Here is a 21415-nt window from a genome sequence, read left to right on the forward strand (position 1 = left end):
TGTTGCTAAATATTCAGACTGTCAAACCAGAATTTGTGTTCGATCTTGTGCCCATAATGGGGCTGTGATAAACTTCATTTAATCTGTGAGTAGTATTCAGTAAAATATTCACCAATAAAATTATGAAAGAAGAGCATGATTTTTGATGACATGGTGAGCTCATTCGACCCATGATACAGTGTTAGTTTAACAAATGAGTATAACGTATTGTTTCTACCAACGTTGGGTTAAAAGAGTCACTGTTTTGGTACTAATTGCTTCATATTTGAAGCATCGTTTGACAATAAAAACGGTACTCTCTGGATTTGATTTTTTCTTTTGTTCCTTTCATTTTCCCAATTTTTTTGCAACCTTATCTATTGGTGCAAACAGTGCTCTTACATTAGCTGTATAAACGTTACCCCTCTTTCACATATCCCAAGAAAGATCATCTTCTTTCTATTATACCACTAATTTTTGGCAGGGATTTATCCAAGCGCAAATTTATATTGCCTTTCGCGAACCAAAGACTGTTGGTTTTTTTTTCCTTACATATTCAAAACTGTTTACAAATTTCTGAAGCCAAAAAAAAAAGAACATGAAACTAGCAACACTTCTTTATTGTGTTTTGATCTGTCTAACACTAATTGTTTGGAAATTCTTGTCACAACCTTCAGAATATATGACGGACTGGGCCAATAGTCAGTTGGCATTTTATCATGGTTCTACATCAAGTTGGTCTGTTACAACTGGTAAATACGCTGACATTTGTAGAGAGCCACCGCCTATTAGCAATCGCAAGCAACATGGATATTTCCTGCATATAACAGACATGCATGTATGTATGGCATTTTTTATTTGATAGATTGTACTATAGAATGCATCTACCGATTGCAATTGCATGATATACTCATTTGCTTATGAATCATCACCCCTCCTTCCCCTTATAAATTTCATGTCAGTTACGTTGTCAAATTTTTGACATAATTTTTTAATTTCAATTTTAGGTTGATTTGGATTATAAAGACGGTGCCACTGTAAAATCTGCTTGCCATTTCGTACCTTCTACTTCAATATTAAAGAAAAATAAGCAAACATCAGTGCTGGCTGGTAAATACGGTGCCCCAGGAGAAAGATGCGATGCGCCTATCAACCTTGCAAAAGAAACCCTCGATTGGATTTCTAAGGAATGGAAAGATAAACTTGATTTCGTTATTTGGACAGGTGACAATGCAAAGTAATTTAATGAAAAACATGAATGCTCTTTCGTTAAACTTTGTGATTAAACATTATCTTCTTGGCGCAAAACTTTAGGCACAATTGGGATAAGAAAAATCATAAAAGAAAGCGAAGAGATGTCTATGAGCTTAATCAACGCGTGACAGAATTAATGATGGAAACATTCTGGACAAATGATAAAATACCCGTTATCCCAAGCTTTGGTAATAATGACGTTTATCCTCATAATCAAATTGGTGGCTCAGACGTGGATGGTGATTTACTTTATTTTTTTGAGCGTTTATGGAGGCCGTTAATACCCATTCGTCAAAGAACAACTTTCAAAGAAGGTGGAGGGTATTACATTGTCAAGGTAGCTCCTCGTCTGAACGTAATCACTCTCAACTCTATGTATTTCTACTACAAGAACAAGGCGGTCAATAACTGTGTACATATAGATAGCCCAGCAAGTGGACAGTTGAGATGGTTTGAAAGTCAACTCGAAAAAGCACGTCAGTTGAATGAAAAAGTATATGTCATAGGCCATATCCCGCCTTCTCCTCGTGATTATAAGAACACATGTTTGGAGGAGTATAAGCGTGTGGCTGCGATCTATTCCGATGTAATCCAGGGACACTTTTTTGCACATTTAAACATGGATCACTTCCTACTTTTTGATGGCCGAGATAATATCAAATCTTCCTCGCCATTTTCACAGCAAAAACCATTGGAAGAAATGGATGACGACGACAAACCGCGGATTGAGGACGAAGATGAAGGAGAGCATGATATCCATACAACTAGAAACGTTATGCGCTACATGGATTGGCTTAAATCCATGTATCAAGCATTAGAGCCTTTAGACGGTGAAATAGCAACACCACATGAAGGTCACCCGCCATTGTTTGTTATTCAAATTGCGCCTTCTGTTATACCTGTCTATTCCCCGTCTTTCCGTATTTACAGATACGCATTACAATCCTCTGATAGTCTCAGCAAGAACACATCTCAGAATCGAACTCATAAAAAAGATGAAGGCATCATATCGCGACCCTATGGTACTCTACTAGGGTTTTCGCAGTATTACGCAAATTTAACAAAATGGAATAATCCTGATATGGCAGAGGAAGAGAACCTACAATATGAGTTGGAGTACGATACCAAAGAAGCGTACAATATGGAAGACTTGACGGTAACATCTTATTACGAATTAGCCAAATTGATGGTAGATGGTAGCGAAAAGGGTGATAAACTTTGGTCAAAGTTTTGTGACCACATGCTGGTCAAGAGTCAAACTGTAACCACGTAAATAGTATTTAAATTGATCACATTCATATCAAATATAATATACACCTCCTTTTTAAAATGGTGTTACGCATTAAAAGGTTTAATTCGTCATGTGTATCAATTTAAACTTTGTGTGCTTTTAGTGCAGATCATAAAATACTTTGCAGATAGATTTGATACAGAGAATTTCAGTAAGACTGAGCTAACACGTTACCAAATCGCTTCACTGAGTTATGAAGGGATTTTATGAAAGTCAGTTTACAGAGAACTTCTAATAATTTTTTGACGTGCTTATGGTACGACCTCTTAGGCTGTAGACATCTACAGGAAGTTTCAGCCACACTCTTCGATACTATCAGCGAACATCGTGGTAGGAGGACATTATTTCCTGTGACTCAGAAGTCCTGTAGATGCAAATCTTTGTCCATAACTTTATGGTATAAAACATATTAAATCCCGCTCTATCACTTGTCCTTAATGTATAGCAGCTCTTTAAACTATTGCAATATTCTATCTTACACTACAATAGTTCATAATTCGCGAATCTATAAGCATGAAGTTGGAAGAAACACCGAAACTTCACTTAAGTCTTACTCTCAGAAAAAGTAGGCGTCATCGAGGTCGTGTTAGGTTTATATATTAGCGTTGGACTTTTTTGCTTTATTTTTGTTCCATGTAAAATTGCATTTTTTCTGTATAGAGGGGCAACTAGACATACTCCTTCATCAACTGGTCAAGCTAATAAAGATCGTATTGTTAATGTAAGAGTCTCATTATAAGATAATTGTGTCCATCTCGAATATTTTGTACGCCAAACCCATATTATCACTACGGGCATCTGCTCTATAATTTTTTAAAAGAAACCCTTCAGATCGCTGGGTCTTAGCTAAGCTTTTTTGATATACAGCAGATCAATGAAAAAGACAGATTAATTACGTTTGACTACGACAGTTGTCCGACTTTCCAACTTAGACTTAAATACAAATTCAATTTCAATTGTGGGCATAAGTAATCGTAGGACGGATGAACACTTCCGTTAAGTTAAGTAAACTGTTTCCCTGAGTATAACAGAATTTAACTAGCCAATTAGAAAATATGAAGGTCTTCAGGGGGTGTTTTAAGCGCAGATGAACCTAGGCTATCCATTGATGATTCGCCATTTGTCTTTAAATAAATGTCATGAATAGATTTGAGGATGTTGCTCCGTCAAATATTGGAGAAAACATCCGGAATTTAAGTGTATAATTGACGTCTTCCATTGTCTACAATGTAGTTTCGCGATATTATTCTACTTTGAAGACTGCTTGAACTCTCACTCATGCTTACGCTTTCAGGACTGTCAAATACGTGACTATGGCTTGCTCAGTCGCGTAAAATTCATAGTTGACAACTTTGGGAATTAGGGTACTACAACTTTCATCAGTGAATTACGTGTTCTATACATTTGATAGCCATCTCTGTATCCTTCGTCATGCTCCGTACTTCAACGAAAGCAACAAAATTATTTCTAGCCGCATATGAATAAGATAGGGCTAATAACAGAAAACCTTGGCTGTGAAGGTTCAATAAGCCAAAGGTGGTTCGGTCAGCAGCAATCATCGAAAACAACAACAATGTACGTCAAGAAAGATGACGTCGAAGAAATCAATAAACAGACAACATGTTCAATAACAAAATCGATAGACTAGGCGTGGGGTTTGTGTTTTTACCATTACACTGCGGGCAAGTTGTCGTATGCTATTAAGATAAACCGTAACACTGGGATCTACATTTATTTTCTTGACTGCTGCGGCAACGTCATGAAAAAAGTACACCTTGTAGTCTCTAAAATGTGATAAAATATACCTACTCTAAGCTTATTACATATAGTTAAAATTGTGTATGTATGTACATGAACATTTTTTTTTATCTAAATTCTTTTACTTGAACAAAGAAATATCCGTGTAATAGGGAAAAAGGTGAAAGATGAATGTGTGTATAAGGGTCATTAGAACGTGTGTGTAAATGTCATAAGTAATCGATGCTGACTTTTGAGAATAAATTAAATGTGTGTGGCGCTCAGCTTCTTTGCTAAATCTGCATCTTCGTCTGCATCTGCTGATTGTTTGGGTTCTTCAGATTCTGCTTCCTCTGCTTCCTTAACTAGCTCAGCTTCGTCATCTTCATCCTCCTCATCCTCCTCGTCTTCCTCTTCGCTATCAATTTCCTCCATATCGTCTAATTCGTCCAAAGCTTCTTCATGGCCCCATTTACCCAGTGCTTCCTTCAGAACGTCCAGTACTTCGTCATCCTCTGAAAATCTGTTTCCATTCAACTCAAGTTTCTCGAGCTCAGTGAGATGTTCCTTGATAGCTGAAGCAAGAATTTGCACGCCATCTGCTTGAATTTCATTATACTGCATCAAGAGTTCCTTGATTTTTCTATTTCTTCCCTTTTCTAGACTGTTGAAAACGTGAACACCACCCTTTTTACCCAAAAGGCAATCAGATACGTTCAAGGTCTCGAGTTGGGGCCAGCTAGACAAAGCACCAGCTAAGGCCTTGGATCCCTTGATAGTGAAAGTGTTATCTTGCAAATCGAGATGACGCAAGTTCTTACAATCACGAAGACCTTCCACAATGGTACGAATACCATCAGGACGGATGCCGTTCTGGGGCATACGGACAACTTCTAAGGTACCATGTGACGAGAAAGCCCGAGCTAAAGCCTCGGAAGAACCATCTTCGAGACGGTTACGGCCGCATATAATCGTACGAAGAGAAGAAGGACGGCCTTCTGCTTTGGCATTATCAGCACAGGCTTGAAGAGCCTTAGCGATCATAGCACCGCCGCCGAGACCTAACCCGTTGTTATTTAAGCGTAAAGTTTGTAATGTCTTTGTGTTGGAAAGGAAATCGATCAATGGTTCAGCACCAGCAGGTCCAAATGCATTATCAGATAAATCTAATTCTAAAAGATCGACCTGCTCAAATGCATCACACAAGGCCTTTAAAGCAAGAGGAATTTCAGATAATAAACGACCTGTAAAGATATCAGACAAAAGAGCTTGCTGTTACAGGGAAAGTAAAAGATATGTTAATTTGTTTGATACATTTTCTTATTCAATTTCAACATTTCATATAAAATAAATAACTAACCTTCAACTTGGTCTTTGTCTTAAGTGCCTCAGCCAAAGCTTGGCTTGCTTCAACACCCAGTGTGTTTCCACTTAATTTGATGACCTCTAGATCATCCATTTGATTGATAGTGTCAACGAACTCTTTGACATCTTCAGCAGTGTTTAATTTTAGACCCTTTCCAACAATGGAAAAAACAGTGTTGTTTTCGAGTGTATATTCATTGATCGCAGCAGACATTGTTGCCTCGTGATTGTTCAAGTCTTACAAATTAGCGCAGAAAGAAAGGGACAAAATGAATTGGGGAAGATTTTTTTTTTTTCTTCAGAAAAAAAAAAAAAAAAAATAAGTCCACCAATGTAAAATGCTTCAATTGATTTCTTTCATCAACATGAATACCACGAAATCAGCCCAATATTCGGATGTCTATATGTATTTTAAAAAGGAAAATCACTTGAGTATGCTTAATATACTTATAATACGCTTCGAACGTATGCTCCATACTTAAAATGCTTACACTACGCCTCTGTAGTAGCTTTTGATCTGGTTAAGAATCATTCATTACTTCATTTTCTCGTCATGCAAAGGTGTTTGAGCTTTTAGCCAGGCGTGTTTAACAATGCGTTTAGACATGACAGAATAGTTTAACTTTCTGAAATAGTTTATGAGATGTTTATAATGGAATGGAGATCAAATTTTTACGATAACTAAGCATCTTGCTGGAAAAACCGTAATATCAAACAGTTATTTGATTTTTCATTGACACGCATAAACAGAGCGGTTTTCAAACATTATTATTTACGCGTATGGACCAGTGTATTGCGCGTTCCTTCGAGACCATAACTGTCAGCCAAGTTGTAGAGTAGACAAGATGACACCCTTGGATGGTTCAAGGAACATACAACGGTTCCAAAAGTAGGTACCACGATGCTAAGTCGCGAATCATATTTGAAAACAGTCTAGAATGTGGCTGTTGTTGTCTTCCAACTAAAACATGTATAAAGTATCAAACAGAGAAAAGACTAGAGTCGAAAAGAACTATTTCCTGACTTGGGCAAATATCTACATTCTGTAACGGATAGTACAACTTTGCTTCATATTTAACATCGGAGGCATGTACAGAAAACGTGTATCTGAAATGTTTTATTCTATTCTCGTTGACAGGCATTTAAGAATGGATATGGGGCTGTATAAAGTTTAAATGTACACTGTACTTTCTCCTCGAATCTATTGTCTCAAAGCTCTTAGTCTCTCGGTCAACAAAGCATCTTCATCTCTTTCTTTTGCCTTCTGCGATGGCTGTTTCAGCACCTTGCTTGGCTCTAATTCATTCAGAGCATTATTCATTTCTAAGCCATGCTCATCTGCAACCTGATGCATTAGTTGTTCAACTTCATCTTGCGGTGTATTTAGTGTCGTTGTGCCTGCCATAGCGCCTTCCATATATCCTGTTTGTACGTCTAAATCTTCAAACTGTGACTCAAACTTGTCCATAACCATTGAAATCTAAAACAGTTTGAATGGAAGAATTGTACTAAGAAAAAACGAAAAGGAGATTATGTCATCATCATCCATTCCTATTTTACCTGTTCTAGATTCATTGTTTCCATTGCTCTGCCCATACCACGAACAACTTGTGCCATAGAATTAGATACCTAACATTTCAAGAGTTAGCACCAGAAAAAAAGGGGGTTTCATGTTAGTGATACTGCTAACTTTGCCCTCCCTTCTCAAAAGGATGAAACAAATGTTTTGATATAGAAACCTTTCTCATGGTAATTGCTGTCTGTACACGACTTGCGACTGCATCAATTCTTGATGAAAGTTTTAATAGGTTAAGAGCTTCGTTTTTCTTTCGAATGGCGTTTGATGCATATATACGAGCTCCTTCCATATTGCCATCTTGTATAGCTTTTTTCAACTTGTTCTTTTCTGTTGTTTCGTCTTTTTGACACCGTTTAGACTGTTTATTGAGTTGTTTTGCTGTAAACTAACGATAGATACGCGGGACGGTTTGTAAAGAAACAATTCAATACTCCATGTTTTACTTTTCATTGACCTGTTCAGCACCGATTGCTTTTATACCTTTAATTGAAAAAGTTGATCTAGCGAAAGAATGAAAAAGGAGGGAGGGGTGTGAGATGAAGGAAAAGTACATTAGTCATTTGCTTTTGATGAGGGATTTATGGAAAGCAATGTGCAATAGAATTAGCTTACTTTCTAAACCGTTCATTTTTTGTTCAAATTGTTTGAAAAGGAAAGACTTGTAAAAAATAAAAAAGAAAGCTTACTCTTATGAAAAAGGTTATATGATGCGTTTCGTTGGATGTGGCGAACAAGGTCTACGGAGGTTTAAATAGGAAAATCCCAAATGCCCCTTTAAGTCATTCATGCAGATCCAAAAAAGAAAAAAAAAAAAAGAAAGGTTTGAACAATTCAAACCGGAGGCAAAAGGACGACGTTGATTGTTTCAGCTAAAGTGGATGGTACAGAAGAAGATGATAAAAAGATAAACTAGTTTATTGGTATATGCTTGAAAGAGGATGGAATATAAATTACTGTGTGATGAAGGACTATTTATGTGGTATGTTCGCTAAAGGTTGCAAAGACCGTTCATTAAGAGTTGATTTTCTATTTCCACTTGATCAGCAGTGACGTGATTTGATGGACAAGTAATGGCAACCAACTTTTCATCGTATGTTTTCCCTTCGCCTAAAGCATAAGTGTTCCAAATAGGAGCATCCAATTCGTTGCGGAAAATAGTCTTTACTTCTTCATCAAAAACGTCAATACGTGGGCCACTGATTTGGCGTTGGCGTCCTCCTTCAGGATCTACACGGCAGCAATAATATTGAGCAGTGCGGTATATAATTTTGGTTTTGTTGGTATCATAATGCTCTTTGATCTGACGAACAAGTCGCTCGGCATCCCTCAGATAGGGCTCCAGTTCACCAAAGGCTGCGTCCCAATTGCCGAGCGAAAAGATGGCTACATCCGCTTCGGCAGGACTGGAAGGGACAGCATTATCCCAATAAGGCGTATTCAAGTAGGTAAGGCCATCCCATTTCCACGAGCTTATGGGGACGCTATCCATGCTAGGAACAGCAGCAGAAGAAGAAGGAGAATCTCCAGCAGTACTATCATCATCCCATTCCGTGAGCCTTAATTCGGCTGCTTGCGTTGCATTGTTTGTAATGAGCAAGTCATTACGTCGTTCGTAAGGGTCAAACCATGCTTGGTTCCAATAAGGCTCAAAGTAGTCTTCGCAATAACAGCTTCGAGTTTGAGCTTCTTCAATATATGTGTATTCTTGAGGCGAGCGATATCCTTCTTGACGTCGTACTAAAGCGGAAGACATCAGTGATTGGTCTACATGAGGCTTTCTCTCCTCTGGAAGTAGAGGGCTTGTGATATGCTGCTCCCAATTTTTGCACCATTGACCGTGACTCACGAATTTCTTGAGTGAACGACGAACATTAGAGTCGCCATAGAAATGTAGGCCACGAGGATATTTTTTGGCTGCACAGCGGTTGAATTGCTCATAGGAGATGTGTCTGTGCCGACAAGTGTAAGGCGCCCAATATTTGCCGTCTCTTGATAATCCTGAAATGAAATTGTGGTGGTTGCTATGGGTGAATTTGTCAGAATGGGTGGGGTAAGGTAACCATCTTCCTGAATGGTCAAATCCTTTACACAAAGGTAGGGACAAATGATTTTCCAAGAGTGCTTCTGCTGTTCTCGTGTGTTCGTTATCACTCAAAGTTGGCTTTTTGGTGCTATTTTTGGATTGAATGGTTAGGATATTCAGACCAGCAGGAAACACAGGAATCTGGACGGGCAGGTAGGGTGTGACAGGGCCATATTCAAAATTGTAACGTGCTTCCACAAATTCTAGGACGGACGATAGTTCCCAACGACCTTCCTGATCTGGTAAAGTAATTTCGATCTCATAGACGTGTGTACGCTCTCTTTCATGAAGTATGTCTTGTCTTAGATGAACCCATTCAGGAAGTTCGTTGTTGAAATTTCGCAGTTCACGAGCGCGTTGTCTCAGTTGACGGTGACCCGGCCATGGCTGCAGACGAATCGGCTCTGAGGCATTGGTGTCCATATGCCGTAAAGTTGTATGCATGGTGTCCCACCAAGGGCTTGTTAATTTTGCATTATTATCAGGATAGGGCTTGTAAGCGTATCGATTGGGGTCATCTTTTCCTACGTCCATGAAAGGAATGACGGCGCGAACGCAGATTTTATGGCCTGGTAGTAGAGGAGCCATCGGTTTTTGAGAGAAGGGCAAAAATAAAAATGGTTTTGAGAAATCTATAGAGGTGTCGTAGTCGTTGTCATGATCACCCACGTTGCTATCGTTTCCAGCTTTATCACTATCGTCATCAAAAAAACGATCTGCATTTTTCAAAGGTAAATAATTGGCTACCAAGTGACGAAGGATGGGATAAGGGAGTGGTTGTTGATGACAGGCGTAAGTGGTTTCGCTGATGGGTCCATCATGGTGGAACAACCATTGGTCTGCCCAACTTTTTTCTTTGGGCTCAATGTCTTGCTGTTGTAACTTGAGTAATTTTGAGGTGGTTACAGCCTGAATGGAATCTAACAAGTGCATGCCGAACAATTGCAAAACATTATCTTCAATTGGGTATCTGTCCAAGTCTATATAGAAGGGATTTTCCTGTGTAGGTACAGTGAAATGGATAGACCTTGCTGGTGGAACGCCCGTATGAATAGGATATAATTCTTCATTGACGAGCTCCTCGGTTGGTAGTACAGTCTCTTCCTGTGATGTCGGTGCGGGCTCATCACTCACCTTGAAGGGATAATCAGTGATGGCTCCCTTCGATATAACAATGAGAGTGAACGTCACAGCGATACTGAGGGCGACTGTGAAATAAACGATTTTTAAGCGTGCCGATTTTTTTAGCAGCGATTGGTCTATAAGCGAATAGGCCGTCATCTTTTGATGATAAAGAAAAGGAAAAACCAAAAGAAGTAGAGATAAAACTAGTGTCTACTACAATAGAACAGCCTTTGCTCTAATTGCTGCTTTACTGCTTTCTATCTACAAATTTTGGAGTAAAATAAAAAAAAAAAAAAGGGGGAGTATAAACAAGAAAAGGGCATTCTTTTTATGGAATCAAACAATTCTATCATCTGGAATTCAAAAATGAGCGGGTGAAGCGGATAGGTGTGCTTTTGTGTGCTTGCCTATCACAAAAATAGTGAAGAATTTCCCAACTTTGTGTTATGCACGGACCACTACTTTGCCTTGAGTGTCCATTAAGAAAACGTGTTCATGTCTATATAACTTGAAAATTTTGCTTGATGAGTCAAAATTGTAGTATCGTTGAAATAAGAATAATTTTGTATAAGAGTATGAACGCTAACATAACAAAGCAATTCTTCTATCTGATCAGAACCTATTCTGTACTTAACTGATGTTGTTGTGTTCTTTTGCCACTTTTAAGGTCAGCAATGGAAGCATCGTTTACTTTTTTGTAGACTGAAGTCGGGTGTCGGTGTTGTTCGTGTTTAAGGCACACATGGTTGAAATTTCTGTCTTTATCTACTCATAATGCTGATATAGAAAACGGAATGTTTGCGTTTGAAGAAAAAGAAAGAAAATGTTCAAGTAGGAAAAGTAGTGTAGATCACATATATGCTTTGAGATGTCGAAAGAAACTACAGTTTGAAAATATAACGTGTCTGTGAAGTGACGGAGAGACTGAATATGCCGTTTTATACAAGTTGTTGTTTCATTTAGAGATTACGAATAATTTTGCTAATAAAAAAAAAAAAAAGAATATAGATGTCTATTTTATAGATGAAAAGGGTTGTAATAAAAGTAAGAATTGGATGTCGATGGACGAGTGTTGATCAAAGAGTGTGATATGTCAGCATGTTCACGAGATTTCGTCTGGGAAGTCATGGGATTCTGACCGTTACTGCAATGACTGTTCCTGTGGATACAATGGTTACTTTTCAAAGATGCATCACTGTCGCTGTAACAGTTGAAATAGCTGTAATAGGTTTTCAAGGGCTGCCTTGTTGTTTTTCTGCTGCCTGCTTCTGTATTTCCATCGACTAGCGACGATGTGGATAAAGTGCCGTAAGTAGTCCAAGCTTTTATAAAGCAAATAAAACTTTGTTGCTCTTCTTCTGATATAACATCCTCTTTTAAAGCCATCGTGCTGGTTGGCTCTAAGTTTGATTTTTGGTGGATGCCTTTTACTGTTACTGCTTCTTCTTTTGCAGCTTTTGCATGACCTACCACTTCATCTTTGGCAATGGATCGTTTTCGCGTGATGACTGGACTTGAAGAGGTGGATGTGGGAGGCTGTAATCGACCTGTCTCATCCTTATGCTGTTGTCGTTGGGAGCTACTGTCCTGCCAAAGAACAGCAGAATGACTATGAGGTAATCTCTTTTTTGTCCCTATTGGTTTGTTATTAGCAAGGGAGTGATTCAGAGTGGTACTCTTCGTATTTGTCAGAGTATTAGGTACAGTCGACTGAGAGAGGATGGTTTGTTTGAGATGTTTGGAATGATGATGGCGCGTGGTGGTGATAGTGGTGGTCGCTATGTCCGAAGTCGAGAATGAATTTCTACAAGTATTCTTCTTTGTTGTTTTCGGAACGAGCGCTTTCAGCCTCTCCCATTCCGTTGTCCTTGTTGCTGCAACAGAAGCTCTTGCTACTTCTTCATGGTCGTCATCGGAATCATCGTCAGTGGTCTGATCCGTGGGACTGTGTATCTTACGTATGAGTTTTGCATTAGACCATACGTTATTGCTGGTGTTTGTTTTAGTGCTTTTGGTGACTAAAGGAGGATAATGTTGCTCGTTTTTCAAAGCTGTCGTCGTGTTTTCACTGATGTGCTCACAATGTGAACTTGGGAAATGGTCGTCGGTTCCTGTTTTGTTATAACAAACACGTCGTCAGCTTTTCGTATGGTTGAAAACTTTTTTTTTTTTTTTTTTTTTTTTGTTATGACTTCTTCCTATTTACTTTTTGGTTTGTTTGGATAGGATATCCAACTTGGTGCAAATACAAAAGTAGACATTTCTCCGTTAAATTTCAAAGATTATTGTTTGACATCATCTTTTTGAATGGACTTGAAATCTGTTGTAATAGAAGGTGAGAAGGTTCCATGTAATTTTTTTTTTTTTTGTTCTCTGTTGTGAGAGTGTTTTTTTAAGGGCTTTCTTTACTAATGTAAATACAAGTTGTTAAATATGAAAGGAGTCAGCAACTATGCTTATTTGTTATAAAATCATTAAAAAAAAAGGGGGGATGGTTTATACAAAGAATGCATGTATACACACTGAATCACACATACACACACATCCCAAGCCCCAACACGCTTAATAAAATAGAGAAAAGAGAGTCAAGATGCCCCTTTCGTTTTTTTGACAACAAAAAAAAATCAAAGGGCTTTTTCGACCATTTGTCGATGCTTCGGTGTTATATTTTTCCGGTCCACAATTATAGTTTCTTTATTGGCTTTCAATGCAGCTGTTGTTGTTAAAGCGCATGAAGCTTTTTCATTTTTAATGTCTCGAAAAGAAAGTGAGTCCTTTTGATCTACCTAACTTTGTTACTGTGCCTGTCTCATTGAGTGTACCCTCATTTCCACGTCGACACCACACACTCCCCCCCCACCTCAAAGCGACCCGTCGCGGGAATTCAATTCGCTCGAGATACCCCCCAGCAGCAGGCCAGCCAAGCTGCCTTATAGAAGATGGCATCGCTATTAGCGAGCAACTTTTGTAAGTCTGTCTGTCTCTCCACTTATCTTATAGTTGGTTTTTTTTTTCTATTTTTCAAATCTCTTTTTGTCTTTTTGAAAACATAGAAATAAAAAATGGCTTTGACGTCATCACTCTTTCGTTCGCCATTGGCAAAATACACCACGGTACTTTCTCAGCCCATCCGTCTTCAATCGACGTTCAGAGGGAGAAGCAACAATGCACGAGCATTGATTCCCACCTGGAATGACTATTTCAAACTTCGTAAAAAGAGACGTATGTATGAAGTTGCTTCCTACTTGCCCAGTACCGTTGTACCTGCCGCTGGTACTGCCTCTTATTTCTTTCAAATGCAAATCGATCCGTTCACAAAGATTCTCGGCATGGATCCGATTATGGCAGCAGCCGTTGCTACCATTTCAGCCGTAAGTGCGAATAGGGATAACAACAAGAACAAACCAAGCTGATGTTTTGTTTTCTTTTATAAAAAAGGGCTTTGGTGGATTCTTATTGGGGCCTGTTGTAGGCAACACATTATTCAAATTAATGAACAGAAGACATGGAACAGCTATGGACCTACGTGATAAAGAGTTTTATAACCATATCAAAAAGAATCGTGCTGATGCTCGACTCAACTCGGTTCGTAACCCGGTGCCCGATTATTATGGCGAGAAAATTCAGTCTGTGCATGATTATAGAGCTTGGTTAAGAAAGCAGCGTGAATTTTATAGAAAGGGTGTATTTGGGGGTGACATGAAGGGTTTGGAAGACTAGAGAAATTTCGCAAAACGTGATCGTGGATGGATACTACGACAAAACAGAGTTGTATGAATAACCCAGAGAGAATGTATCGCACTCCTCCTTCACCGCCACCACCACTGCCACCACCGCCCGCCACCCACACCACTACTATCAGTACCTTCTGCACGATCATTCAATACCTGATCCCATCCATGTGACTTATTCGCTATAAAAAGAATAAAAAAAAAACCATGATAACCATGTCGTGCGAGTAGGATATCAAAAGATTTGTGTTGCATATTATTTTTATTCGTTTATATGAGATGAGCGATTCTAAAAAGAAGGGTTCAAACAAAAAAGAAAAAAGTGTATAAGAGTGTATTAAAAATGTAAGATGACTATTAGGGAGGTGGACAAAATAGAGTATAAAAGAGAGAGAGAGGGAGAGCACGCGGCTTGTGATAAAACAAGAGAGCGTCATTAGATAGCACCCTGATGATTGAAATTGACGGGTGGGTAGGTGGGATTTGTACCATCAGCATGAGTGTGAGGATAGGTGTTTTGTGGATAAGCTGTTTGAGGTGCAGAAGTTGGAGGGAAAGTGCTTTGAGGATACGGATTGGGTTGGTGGGTGGTGGGAAGAGTGCTGTTGTTGGCCGATGTCTTTGTTGAACTCAAGCCAGAAAGAGCATCTTCGTAAGCTTGTCTTTGCATGTTGGAAGGTGCATCTATTTTTTTGAAGAAGTGAAGGACGAGGTAGACGAGACCGATCACGACGATCTAACCAGCAATACAAAACGGAAAAGTAGGGTTACTTTAGGGTTTTTGTTCTAGTCACTGCGCGTCACTCGCTCTCTCAAGTTCGTTACTTACGATGACACCTGAAGCAATAGCAAGGTGTCCATAACTGAGAGTGATACAACCAATACTAGGATGGAGAAAGGAAAGTAGACGGCATGAGTTACTCTGCTTTCCTGTATTCAACTGTCATAACAGACGACTACTTACAAGATGTAAACTAGCAAACAAAAAAATAATAAAATAAAATGAAAAGAAGAGAGATAACGTTATTGCCATTAGCCATCATGGTTGTGTCCTCTAGGATTGTATTTGAGATCCTATTTTTAGGATTACTTACAGATAGCACGGCCCATAAATGAAAACATAAAGGAAGCAAACTGCGTCACGACGGCTGGCAGTCTGAATTCGAACAGAGCGGTGACAATACCAAAGATGCTATTGTGGATTCATACATACATGCATGCATTGAGGGAGAGAGAAATATTCGATTCAATCTCGTGTATTGTGTTTTAGAAATAGTCAAGATCAATAGCCAACACTTACATGACAAAAATGCCTTGGATAAAATTAGGGAACCCTATTAAAAAAAAAAAAAATGGGCTTAGTTTACTTTCCCCCCCCATTGCTTGACAAAATAAGAGAATAGCCATTTACCTCCTGCAAAACAAGTCATGACACCGCCAATAATCATAAAGGCTGCGACAATGATGTTGAGGACTCGAAACACAAAGGATAAATTCATTGCTGTTATCGTAGGAGATAAGTAAAAGTGAAAAAGAAAAATGGCTCTAAGCCTAGAAGTGGGCTCAACATTTATTTATGCATTTTTTCATTGAAGCTAAAGGAGGAGTTTAAATAAAAAAAAGAAAAAAATAGAAACGCTTTTTTCCTCCACTGTGTTTATACCATGATCCACGCACAGATCACAAAAACGCTTTTCTAGAAAGGTAATCCAGTGAGGGGAATGGGGAAACGGTGTGTGATAAAAATGAATGGTTCCTTTGGAAGGAGGGATCGGATGATTTGATCATTATGTCAACCTTGGGAATAAGCTTCTTTATGGAAAAAAAAAAGAACCTATTACAGACTTATTACATAAGGATAGTTTGTTTCTTATTTTGTTGGTTTCTCTTGTTTGCAAAGACGGATGCAATAGCAGCGTATGTGTCAAACTTATTGATCATTCCCAAATGACTCTCTTTTGCTCACTGTTTTACCATAAAAACACAAAAAGACTCGATTGTTGTAGCATAAGATCATTTTATTTATGTTTTATTGATTTTTTTCTTCTCCCCAATTTCAGAATGCAAGTTGAATACATTATATGCCTCGGTCAAAAGACGGAAACATATTGATATTAGAGATGCCAGAAGAATGCATTTAAAGTATTCATCATTAGAAGGGAAAGGAAAAAAAAAAAAAAAAATATATATATATGTATACATAAGCGTTTGAGAAGGAAATATGAAAAAGAGAAACCCTGAAGTCAATCCATTCCACTTTCTCTACCATTTTATTCTAGTCCAATAGAAAAAGTAGACAGAAGAAAATCAGGATAAACTCTTCCACAAAGGACATCAGAAATGATATGCCATCAAATTCCGGAAACCTAAGGTCATAGAAAAGAAAATACGATGAGTCATTGTCGATACAAACATAGACTGTGGAAAAAAATGGGCTCATCAGACATCCAAGGAAGTGTTAACCGTCACCGAGAAGGGCGTTCAGATGGCTCTCAACCCGAAGGGAAAGCTATCTTACTAACCACGCAATGTCTCTACAGTGAAAACTGCGAACACGGGATTTCATCATCACTTGAGCCACCCCATTTGAAAAAAAGAGAAAGAGATGATTTACCTTTTATTCCATCCTTCTCACCCTTTTGCCAAGAGCTTTTTTCTTCCTTTTCCACGTAGCTTAACCGCATCGTTTTGCACAGTACCTCCACTGTGGTACTTTAACATCATCCATGCTGCCAAGTAACGGTCCTAATGAAGAGAAGCGGCATGTTAATTCTGTGACTCTTCTAAGCAATAGAAATGAGTTCTTTTTTTTTTCTTTTTGATGCGGTCAGGGAGTTATACTGGCAAGTATCAACAGCGCTCAGCGAAGCACTGCGGGTTATTTCATCAGGGTCGATAAGATAAAATGAAGACAATGATAAAGTTTTTCATCTTTCCGCATCGAAATAGACAAAGAACTTTTTTTCCTCTGGAGAGGGGAAAAAAAAAAAAGGAAAAAGACAACTTACCAAGAAAAAAAGCCCAAGGAATACGCTGGATGTTTTATGGAGTTTTGATCCATAGTCATCATGAATGTGTATAAAGAGAGATGAAGGGTAAAAAGGAAAGAAAATGAAACGCAAAGAGAACCTGTCAAAAAGATTGGACTTTATATATTTTTGCAAAAAGGAAAAATTTTTTTCGCTTGTCACTGCTTTATTTTGGTGTGATGGCAGTAAAAAAGAATATTCAAAAGCCACCAAATAAATTTCTAGAAATTTACCAGCCCAGTCAATACGCGTTCATTCCATGGCGACTTGTCAGACCCCCCCCCCCAAAAAAAAAAGCAAAAAAAAAGCAAAAGCCTTTCCAAATACCTCTCTCATTGTTGATATGAAAACGATGCCTATTCGAATGGAATGAAAGAAGCACGCGCTTTTGTCACAAAATTATGATAGGAAGAAAGGGAAAGGGAAAGGAAAGGAATGGAAAAAAAAAAAAGACAATAAAGTCCGTTCGTTTTACCCTTTTTCACCTACAACTCATCCTTTCATGACGTCCAAGTGAGTTTATGTGGGTAGTCGTGCACAGACTTTTTTTTTATTCTACAGCAGAACTCCTCCTCAGGCCTAAGCATGTCAATTACTATCATTTTTAGTTTTCTTTCCAGCCCCGTATAAAGTGATGAAGCAGTGTGCGGAAAATCATGATGCAACCATTGTATTTTAAAAATCTAATTTGTATCATTTTGTTTTAAATGAATTGTTTCTGAATGGTCTACAGTATTTTAACTAATATTTTAGATGAAATACATTTTTTTTTGGACGATTAATATTTTCATTTTAGATGAGTTGCAATTGTGTTGTAGACGAAAATATAAACCGTTCAAACAATGAATCAAATCCCAAAAACTTGTCAGTATTGCGAAACAAAAAAAAAAACAAGAAAAAAATACCGTACTATTCCTTACCTGTAATGATCTAAATCCTCAAAATGAAGGAAAACCGTGTTTATTACGGCGATACTTTTTTCTTCTTCGCTGGCTTAAAAACATCGGGTCTTCCAGCTCCGGACCAAACTGCTTGAGATATAGTCATCATGTTAATAGCAGCGTTAATGTCTCTCTGCCATAGCTTTAGACATTGCTTGCAGTGAAGAACGCCGGTACCCTTGAATCCAGGAGTATCAACAATTTGCATATCATCATAGAAACAGAGGCTGCATGTTTTAGAGGTTTTAAATTCATCGATTGTGACAACAATCAATTGACCTTCAGCTTCACGTTTCTTCAGAGTTGCAAAAAGTTTACCGACAACACCGCATCTTTGCCCTTTCAGCTTGACTACATCTTTGCCAAACATTCCAGCACCAAACACAATCAGTGGCACCCTTCTAGGGGATTCCAAATACTTATCAGCCTTCCACTTCTTGGCACTTCTAAAAAGTATTAATGAATGGATAAGCTAAACGATGAACATGTAATTCCATTGAAACTCACTTTGTTGGCTGCTGTTGGTTGGCATTCTTTCCTTTCTTCTTCTTCTTCCGCTGTCTTTTCCTCTTCCTTGCCTTGCTTCTCTTCTTGTGATTGTACTTGGCCGTTCCATGAGTCAACATGTTGGCCATTGTTTCCGGTGCTCTTTGTGTACCTTGGTACAACATAAACCGGTCCTTTGCAGTTTCGGATCCATAAAAAGCCAAGAGAGCGTCCAGGTTATTGAGTGTATAAGCAGTGTATAGCTCATATATTTCCAAACGAGAGGTTTTTGGCGAGGGTATCTGACTTTCTATGAGATCTATGCCTGTAACGGCCTTCTTTCTGTTTAACTTGGTACTGTATTGGGTCGACCCTGTCATATGATAGTATTCAGATGTAGTGCATCTTCGCACTTGTCTGTTATATTCAAGGCCAATAGCAGCAGTAAAAACAGACTTTCTTCCGGGATCCAGGGTAATAGGTAAATAAGTATTGTCAACTTCATCCAGAGAAAAATCATCAAGAGTGAGGTCAAATTTTTGGAACAAGGCACCATGGCCAGATTGTTGTCTTTTATAAAAAAGAAAATCAACTGAAAACCCATCCGTTCTGACAATATTACCAAAGAGCTCTTTGTTATCACCATTCGGTGTTAGTTCAGAGATACTACAAGTGCCCAAGAAGTTAAAGCTCATACATTATACTCGACTGTATACCGTATTAACTGTATGCTTACCTTTTGTACCGGAGTTTCTTGAAATCAAAGACATGGAAAAACAGCTCTAATTGGCTTTGGTAATTGCGGGGTAAAGAACGTTTCACAAAAGAAGACAGAGCGTTCACGCTCAAGGTAATGAACCTCCATTGAACGGAAACCTTTGGCAGTAAGGATAGCAATTTTGGAAGAGGACATCGTCGTACGTCAAATGGTTTATGATCATCGTGTTCCCTCTCAAATTCTGCGTTCAAAGATAACAAAAAGAGTACGAAAGACCCAGGATCAGCGGATAATGTCTTCATGTTCACTTTCTTCCCCAGCTTCTTCTTCCAAGGTTCACAAAAGGTTTGGATCTTTGCTTTTATATCTTTGGTAAGGTAGTCATCAGTTGGCCATTTAGGTTTTCCTTGGCATATATCTTGATAGCAGAAATCACTTGTGACCTTTTTGACAAGCTTCCAAGGCATACACTACGCATGATAAGAGCTTTTTTTTTTCAAAAGGCAAGTTACCATGAACAGCACTTGATTTTTTCTTTTCAAAAATTTGCTTTTTCTTTTCATAAATTATTGTTTTGAACATGGGTCATAGTATGTATCTTAAAAACGTGAAATAAAAGTGAAAGAGACAACATTTGACTCTAAGAAAGCAATATATTTTATAGTGCTTATCTTTGAAAGTCACCCATGAACGCACACAAAAACATTGACAACAGATATTATAACCATCCTATTCCGCTATGATGTCTGCTATACTATGACCCTCATCCCTCTATCAATGGTTTGATGTTAATCAATTCAAAGTTGACTTTTTTTTTTTCGGGAACTCAGGCACCGACGAATATCGGTTGGTCTCGGAATACATCGTCATTTAATAAAAAAGTTGTCAAGCTTTTTGTAGTTTGTCCTATTGCAAGGTAACATCAATAAAACCATTATTGGCGACTTTCTTACTGATAGAGACTAATTTCTAGGGTTCGATTCTATGTCATCCTTAATGCTGCTTGAATATCACTGAATAATGAGTATCCAAATCCAAAATATTATGGACTTTTCTAAAAATATTTTTTAATAAATCTAAAATTAAAATGTATATTGTCCATTAAAAATTGTAAATCGTCTAAAATATAAGGTAAAATACTGTATTGTTAACAAAAATTAAAAAAAAAAAGAAAAAAAAAAAGGGAAAAAACGTGAAAGAAAAAAAAGAGGTTGTCCATTTTTAGTAATACAAGTGCAATAAATTACAACTCGTTTCTCTTTTTCTCAGCAACACCTTTTCTAATTTTTCTTGATACAAAAGATAGAGACAAAGGTCATCGAACGATGAAATTACCAAGTCTATTTCGCTCATTATTCTTCCTATACACCATTCTAAGCGGTATAATATTTGATAAGACAGAAAAAGAAAAGAAAAATCCAAACAAACTCATGCCTGTGACCTATGTGTGTATCTATCTCTATGTGATTAGTCAACGCGTTATCTGTTGTCGATAAACGAGCCATCATCACTACCAGCCCACAATTATGTGCAGGAGACTTGGATTCTGTAGGAATACAGTTAGGACAATTACAAGCCGCCGTAAGTGAATCGTTGGCTCAAGCACCTTAAGTCGGTATTGACAATTACTTGTTGTAGGTTATTACTGGCGGTGTGCTTAATATCAAACATGACTACAATACCGTCAGTAGTCAGCTGGATGCAGCTCAAGACAGCTGCTGTGCCCTGAATCAACAAATGGTTGCGTCCACCACGGATGCAAACATGTTATTACAATCCTTAGCGGCTGTGACACCCAAAGCGCAGAATGCTTTAACAGAAATTAAGAACAGGGAAACCAACTACAACTTTTTGACAAGACTATTTGTAAAGTCTTATTTGAAAAACTTGGATAGAAAGACAGCTGCTTTACAGACATGCTTTCAGCAATTTATGCCAGCTGCTAATGCAACCACTGTACAAGCTTATTTCAATGACATTGATGCAGCCTTCAATGCAACCAAGTCTGCCTATGGTATTTAAATCATCCTTGTCACCCTCCCCTCCCCTCCCCTCCCCCCCCCCTTTTCCTTTATGTATATTACCCTCACAGCAATA

At 38.2% G+C, this 21415-nt stretch overlaps 10 protein-coding genes across 10 annotated transcripts; 3 read left to right on the forward strand and 7 right to left on the reverse strand.

The window, feature by feature from the left end:
• Positions 1-303: 303 nt before the first annotated feature.
• Positions 304-2603, forward strand: BDF20DRAFT_879209 (Metallo-dependent phosphatase-like protein). The gene is made up of 3 exons (XM_053081545.1): positions 304-817; positions 987-1216; positions 1294-2603. Exons 1-3 carry the CDS (start codon positions 578-580, stop codon positions 2504-2506), a joined length of 1683 nt encoding a protein of 560 aa, XP_052935011.1. The 5' UTR covers positions 304-577; the 3' UTR covers positions 2507-2603.
• Positions 2604-4525: 1922 nt separating this feature from the next.
• On the reverse strand, positions 4526-5720 carry BDF20DRAFT_906794 (uncharacterized protein; the record flags this gene model as incomplete). The annotated part of the gene is made up of 2 exons (XM_053083306.1): positions 4526-5533; positions 5622-5720. 2 exons carry the CDS (start codon positions 5718-5720, stop codon positions 4526-4528), a joined length of 1107 nt encoding a protein of 368 aa, XP_052935012.1.
• A 1107-nt stretch (positions 5721-6827) lies between these two features.
• On the reverse strand, positions 6828-7833 carry BDF20DRAFT_914445 (Snf7-domain-containing protein; the record flags this gene model as incomplete). The annotated part of the gene is made up of 5 exons (XM_053084189.1): positions 6828-7106; positions 7187-7255; positions 7366-7590; positions 7686-7705; positions 7818-7833. The coding sequence occupies 5 exons, from the start codon at positions 7831-7833 to the stop codon at positions 6828-6830; spliced, it is 609 nt and encodes a 202-aa protein (XP_052935013.1).
• Positions 7834-8046: 213 nt separating this feature from the next.
• On the reverse strand, positions 8047-10730 carry BDF20DRAFT_879217 (uncharacterized protein). The gene has a single exon (XM_053081546.1). The coding sequence runs from the start codon at positions 10567-10569 to the stop codon at positions 8194-8196; it is 2376 nt and encodes a 791-aa protein (XP_052935014.1). The 5' UTR covers positions 10570-10730; the 3' UTR covers positions 8047-8193.
• A 693-nt stretch (positions 10731-11423) lies between these two features.
• Positions 11424-13064, reverse strand: BDF20DRAFT_879218 (uncharacterized protein). The gene is made up of 2 exons (XM_053081547.1): positions 12620-13064; positions 11424-12524 (listed from the first exon to the last, which is right to left on the reverse strand). The coding sequence occupies exons 1-2, from the start codon at positions 12672-12674 to the stop codon at positions 11431-11433; spliced, it is 1149 nt and encodes a 382-aa protein (XP_052935015.1). The 5' UTR covers positions 12675-13064; the 3' UTR covers positions 11424-11430.
• Positions 13065-13071: 7 nt separating this feature from the next.
• BDF20DRAFT_879220 (mitochondrial import protein Pam17) lies at positions 13072-14379 on the forward strand. Its single transcript, XM_053081548.1, has 2 exons — positions 13072-13784; positions 13852-14379. Exons 1-2 carry the CDS (start codon positions 13476-13478, stop codon positions 14131-14133), a joined length of 591 nt encoding a protein of 196 aa, XP_052935016.1. The 5' UTR covers positions 13072-13475; the 3' UTR covers positions 14134-14379.
• Positions 14380-15768, reverse strand: BDF20DRAFT_879226 (COPI associated protein-domain-containing protein). The gene is made up of 6 exons (XM_053081549.1): positions 15556-15768; positions 15445-15478; positions 15239-15336; positions 15109-15118; positions 14974-15028; positions 14380-14880 (listed from the first exon to the last, which is right to left on the reverse strand). The coding sequence occupies exons 1-6, from the start codon at positions 15641-15643 to the stop codon at positions 14581-14583; spliced, it is 585 nt and encodes a 194-aa protein (XP_052935017.1). The 5' UTR covers positions 15644-15768; the 3' UTR covers positions 14380-14580.
• A 2446-nt stretch (positions 15769-18214) lies between these two features.
• On the reverse strand, positions 18215-18521 carry BDF20DRAFT_879241 (uncharacterized protein; the record flags this gene model as incomplete). Its single annotated transcript, XM_053081550.1, has 1 exon — positions 18215-18521. A coding segment is annotated over exon 1 (226 nt), but the record flags the coding sequence as incomplete, so codon positions are not given.
• Positions 18522-18769: 248 nt separating this feature from the next.
• On the reverse strand, positions 18770-19359 carry BDF20DRAFT_879246 (uncharacterized protein; the record flags this gene model as incomplete). The annotated part of the gene is made up of 1 exon (XM_053081551.1): positions 18770-19359. A coding segment is annotated over exon 1 (349 nt), but the record flags the coding sequence as incomplete, so codon positions are not given.
• A 1284-nt stretch (positions 19360-20643) lies between these two features.
• Positions 20644-21340, forward strand: BDF20DRAFT_836931 (uncharacterized protein; the record flags this gene model as incomplete). Its single annotated transcript, XM_053078998.1, has 3 exons — positions 20644-20698; positions 20790-20899; positions 20957-21340. The coding sequence occupies 3 exons, from the start codon at positions 20644-20646 to the stop codon at positions 21338-21340; spliced, it is 549 nt and encodes a 182-aa protein (XP_052935020.1).
• Positions 21341-21415: the final 75 nt, after the last annotated feature.

Source organism: Mycotypha africana (assembly GCF_025528875.1).
Source record: "Mycotypha africana strain NRRL 2978 chromosome Unknown BDF20scaffold_7, whole genome shotgun sequence".
Taxonomy (NCBI): Eukaryota; Fungi; Mucoromycota; class Mucoromycetes; order Mucorales; family Mycotyphaceae; genus Mycotypha; species Mycotypha africana.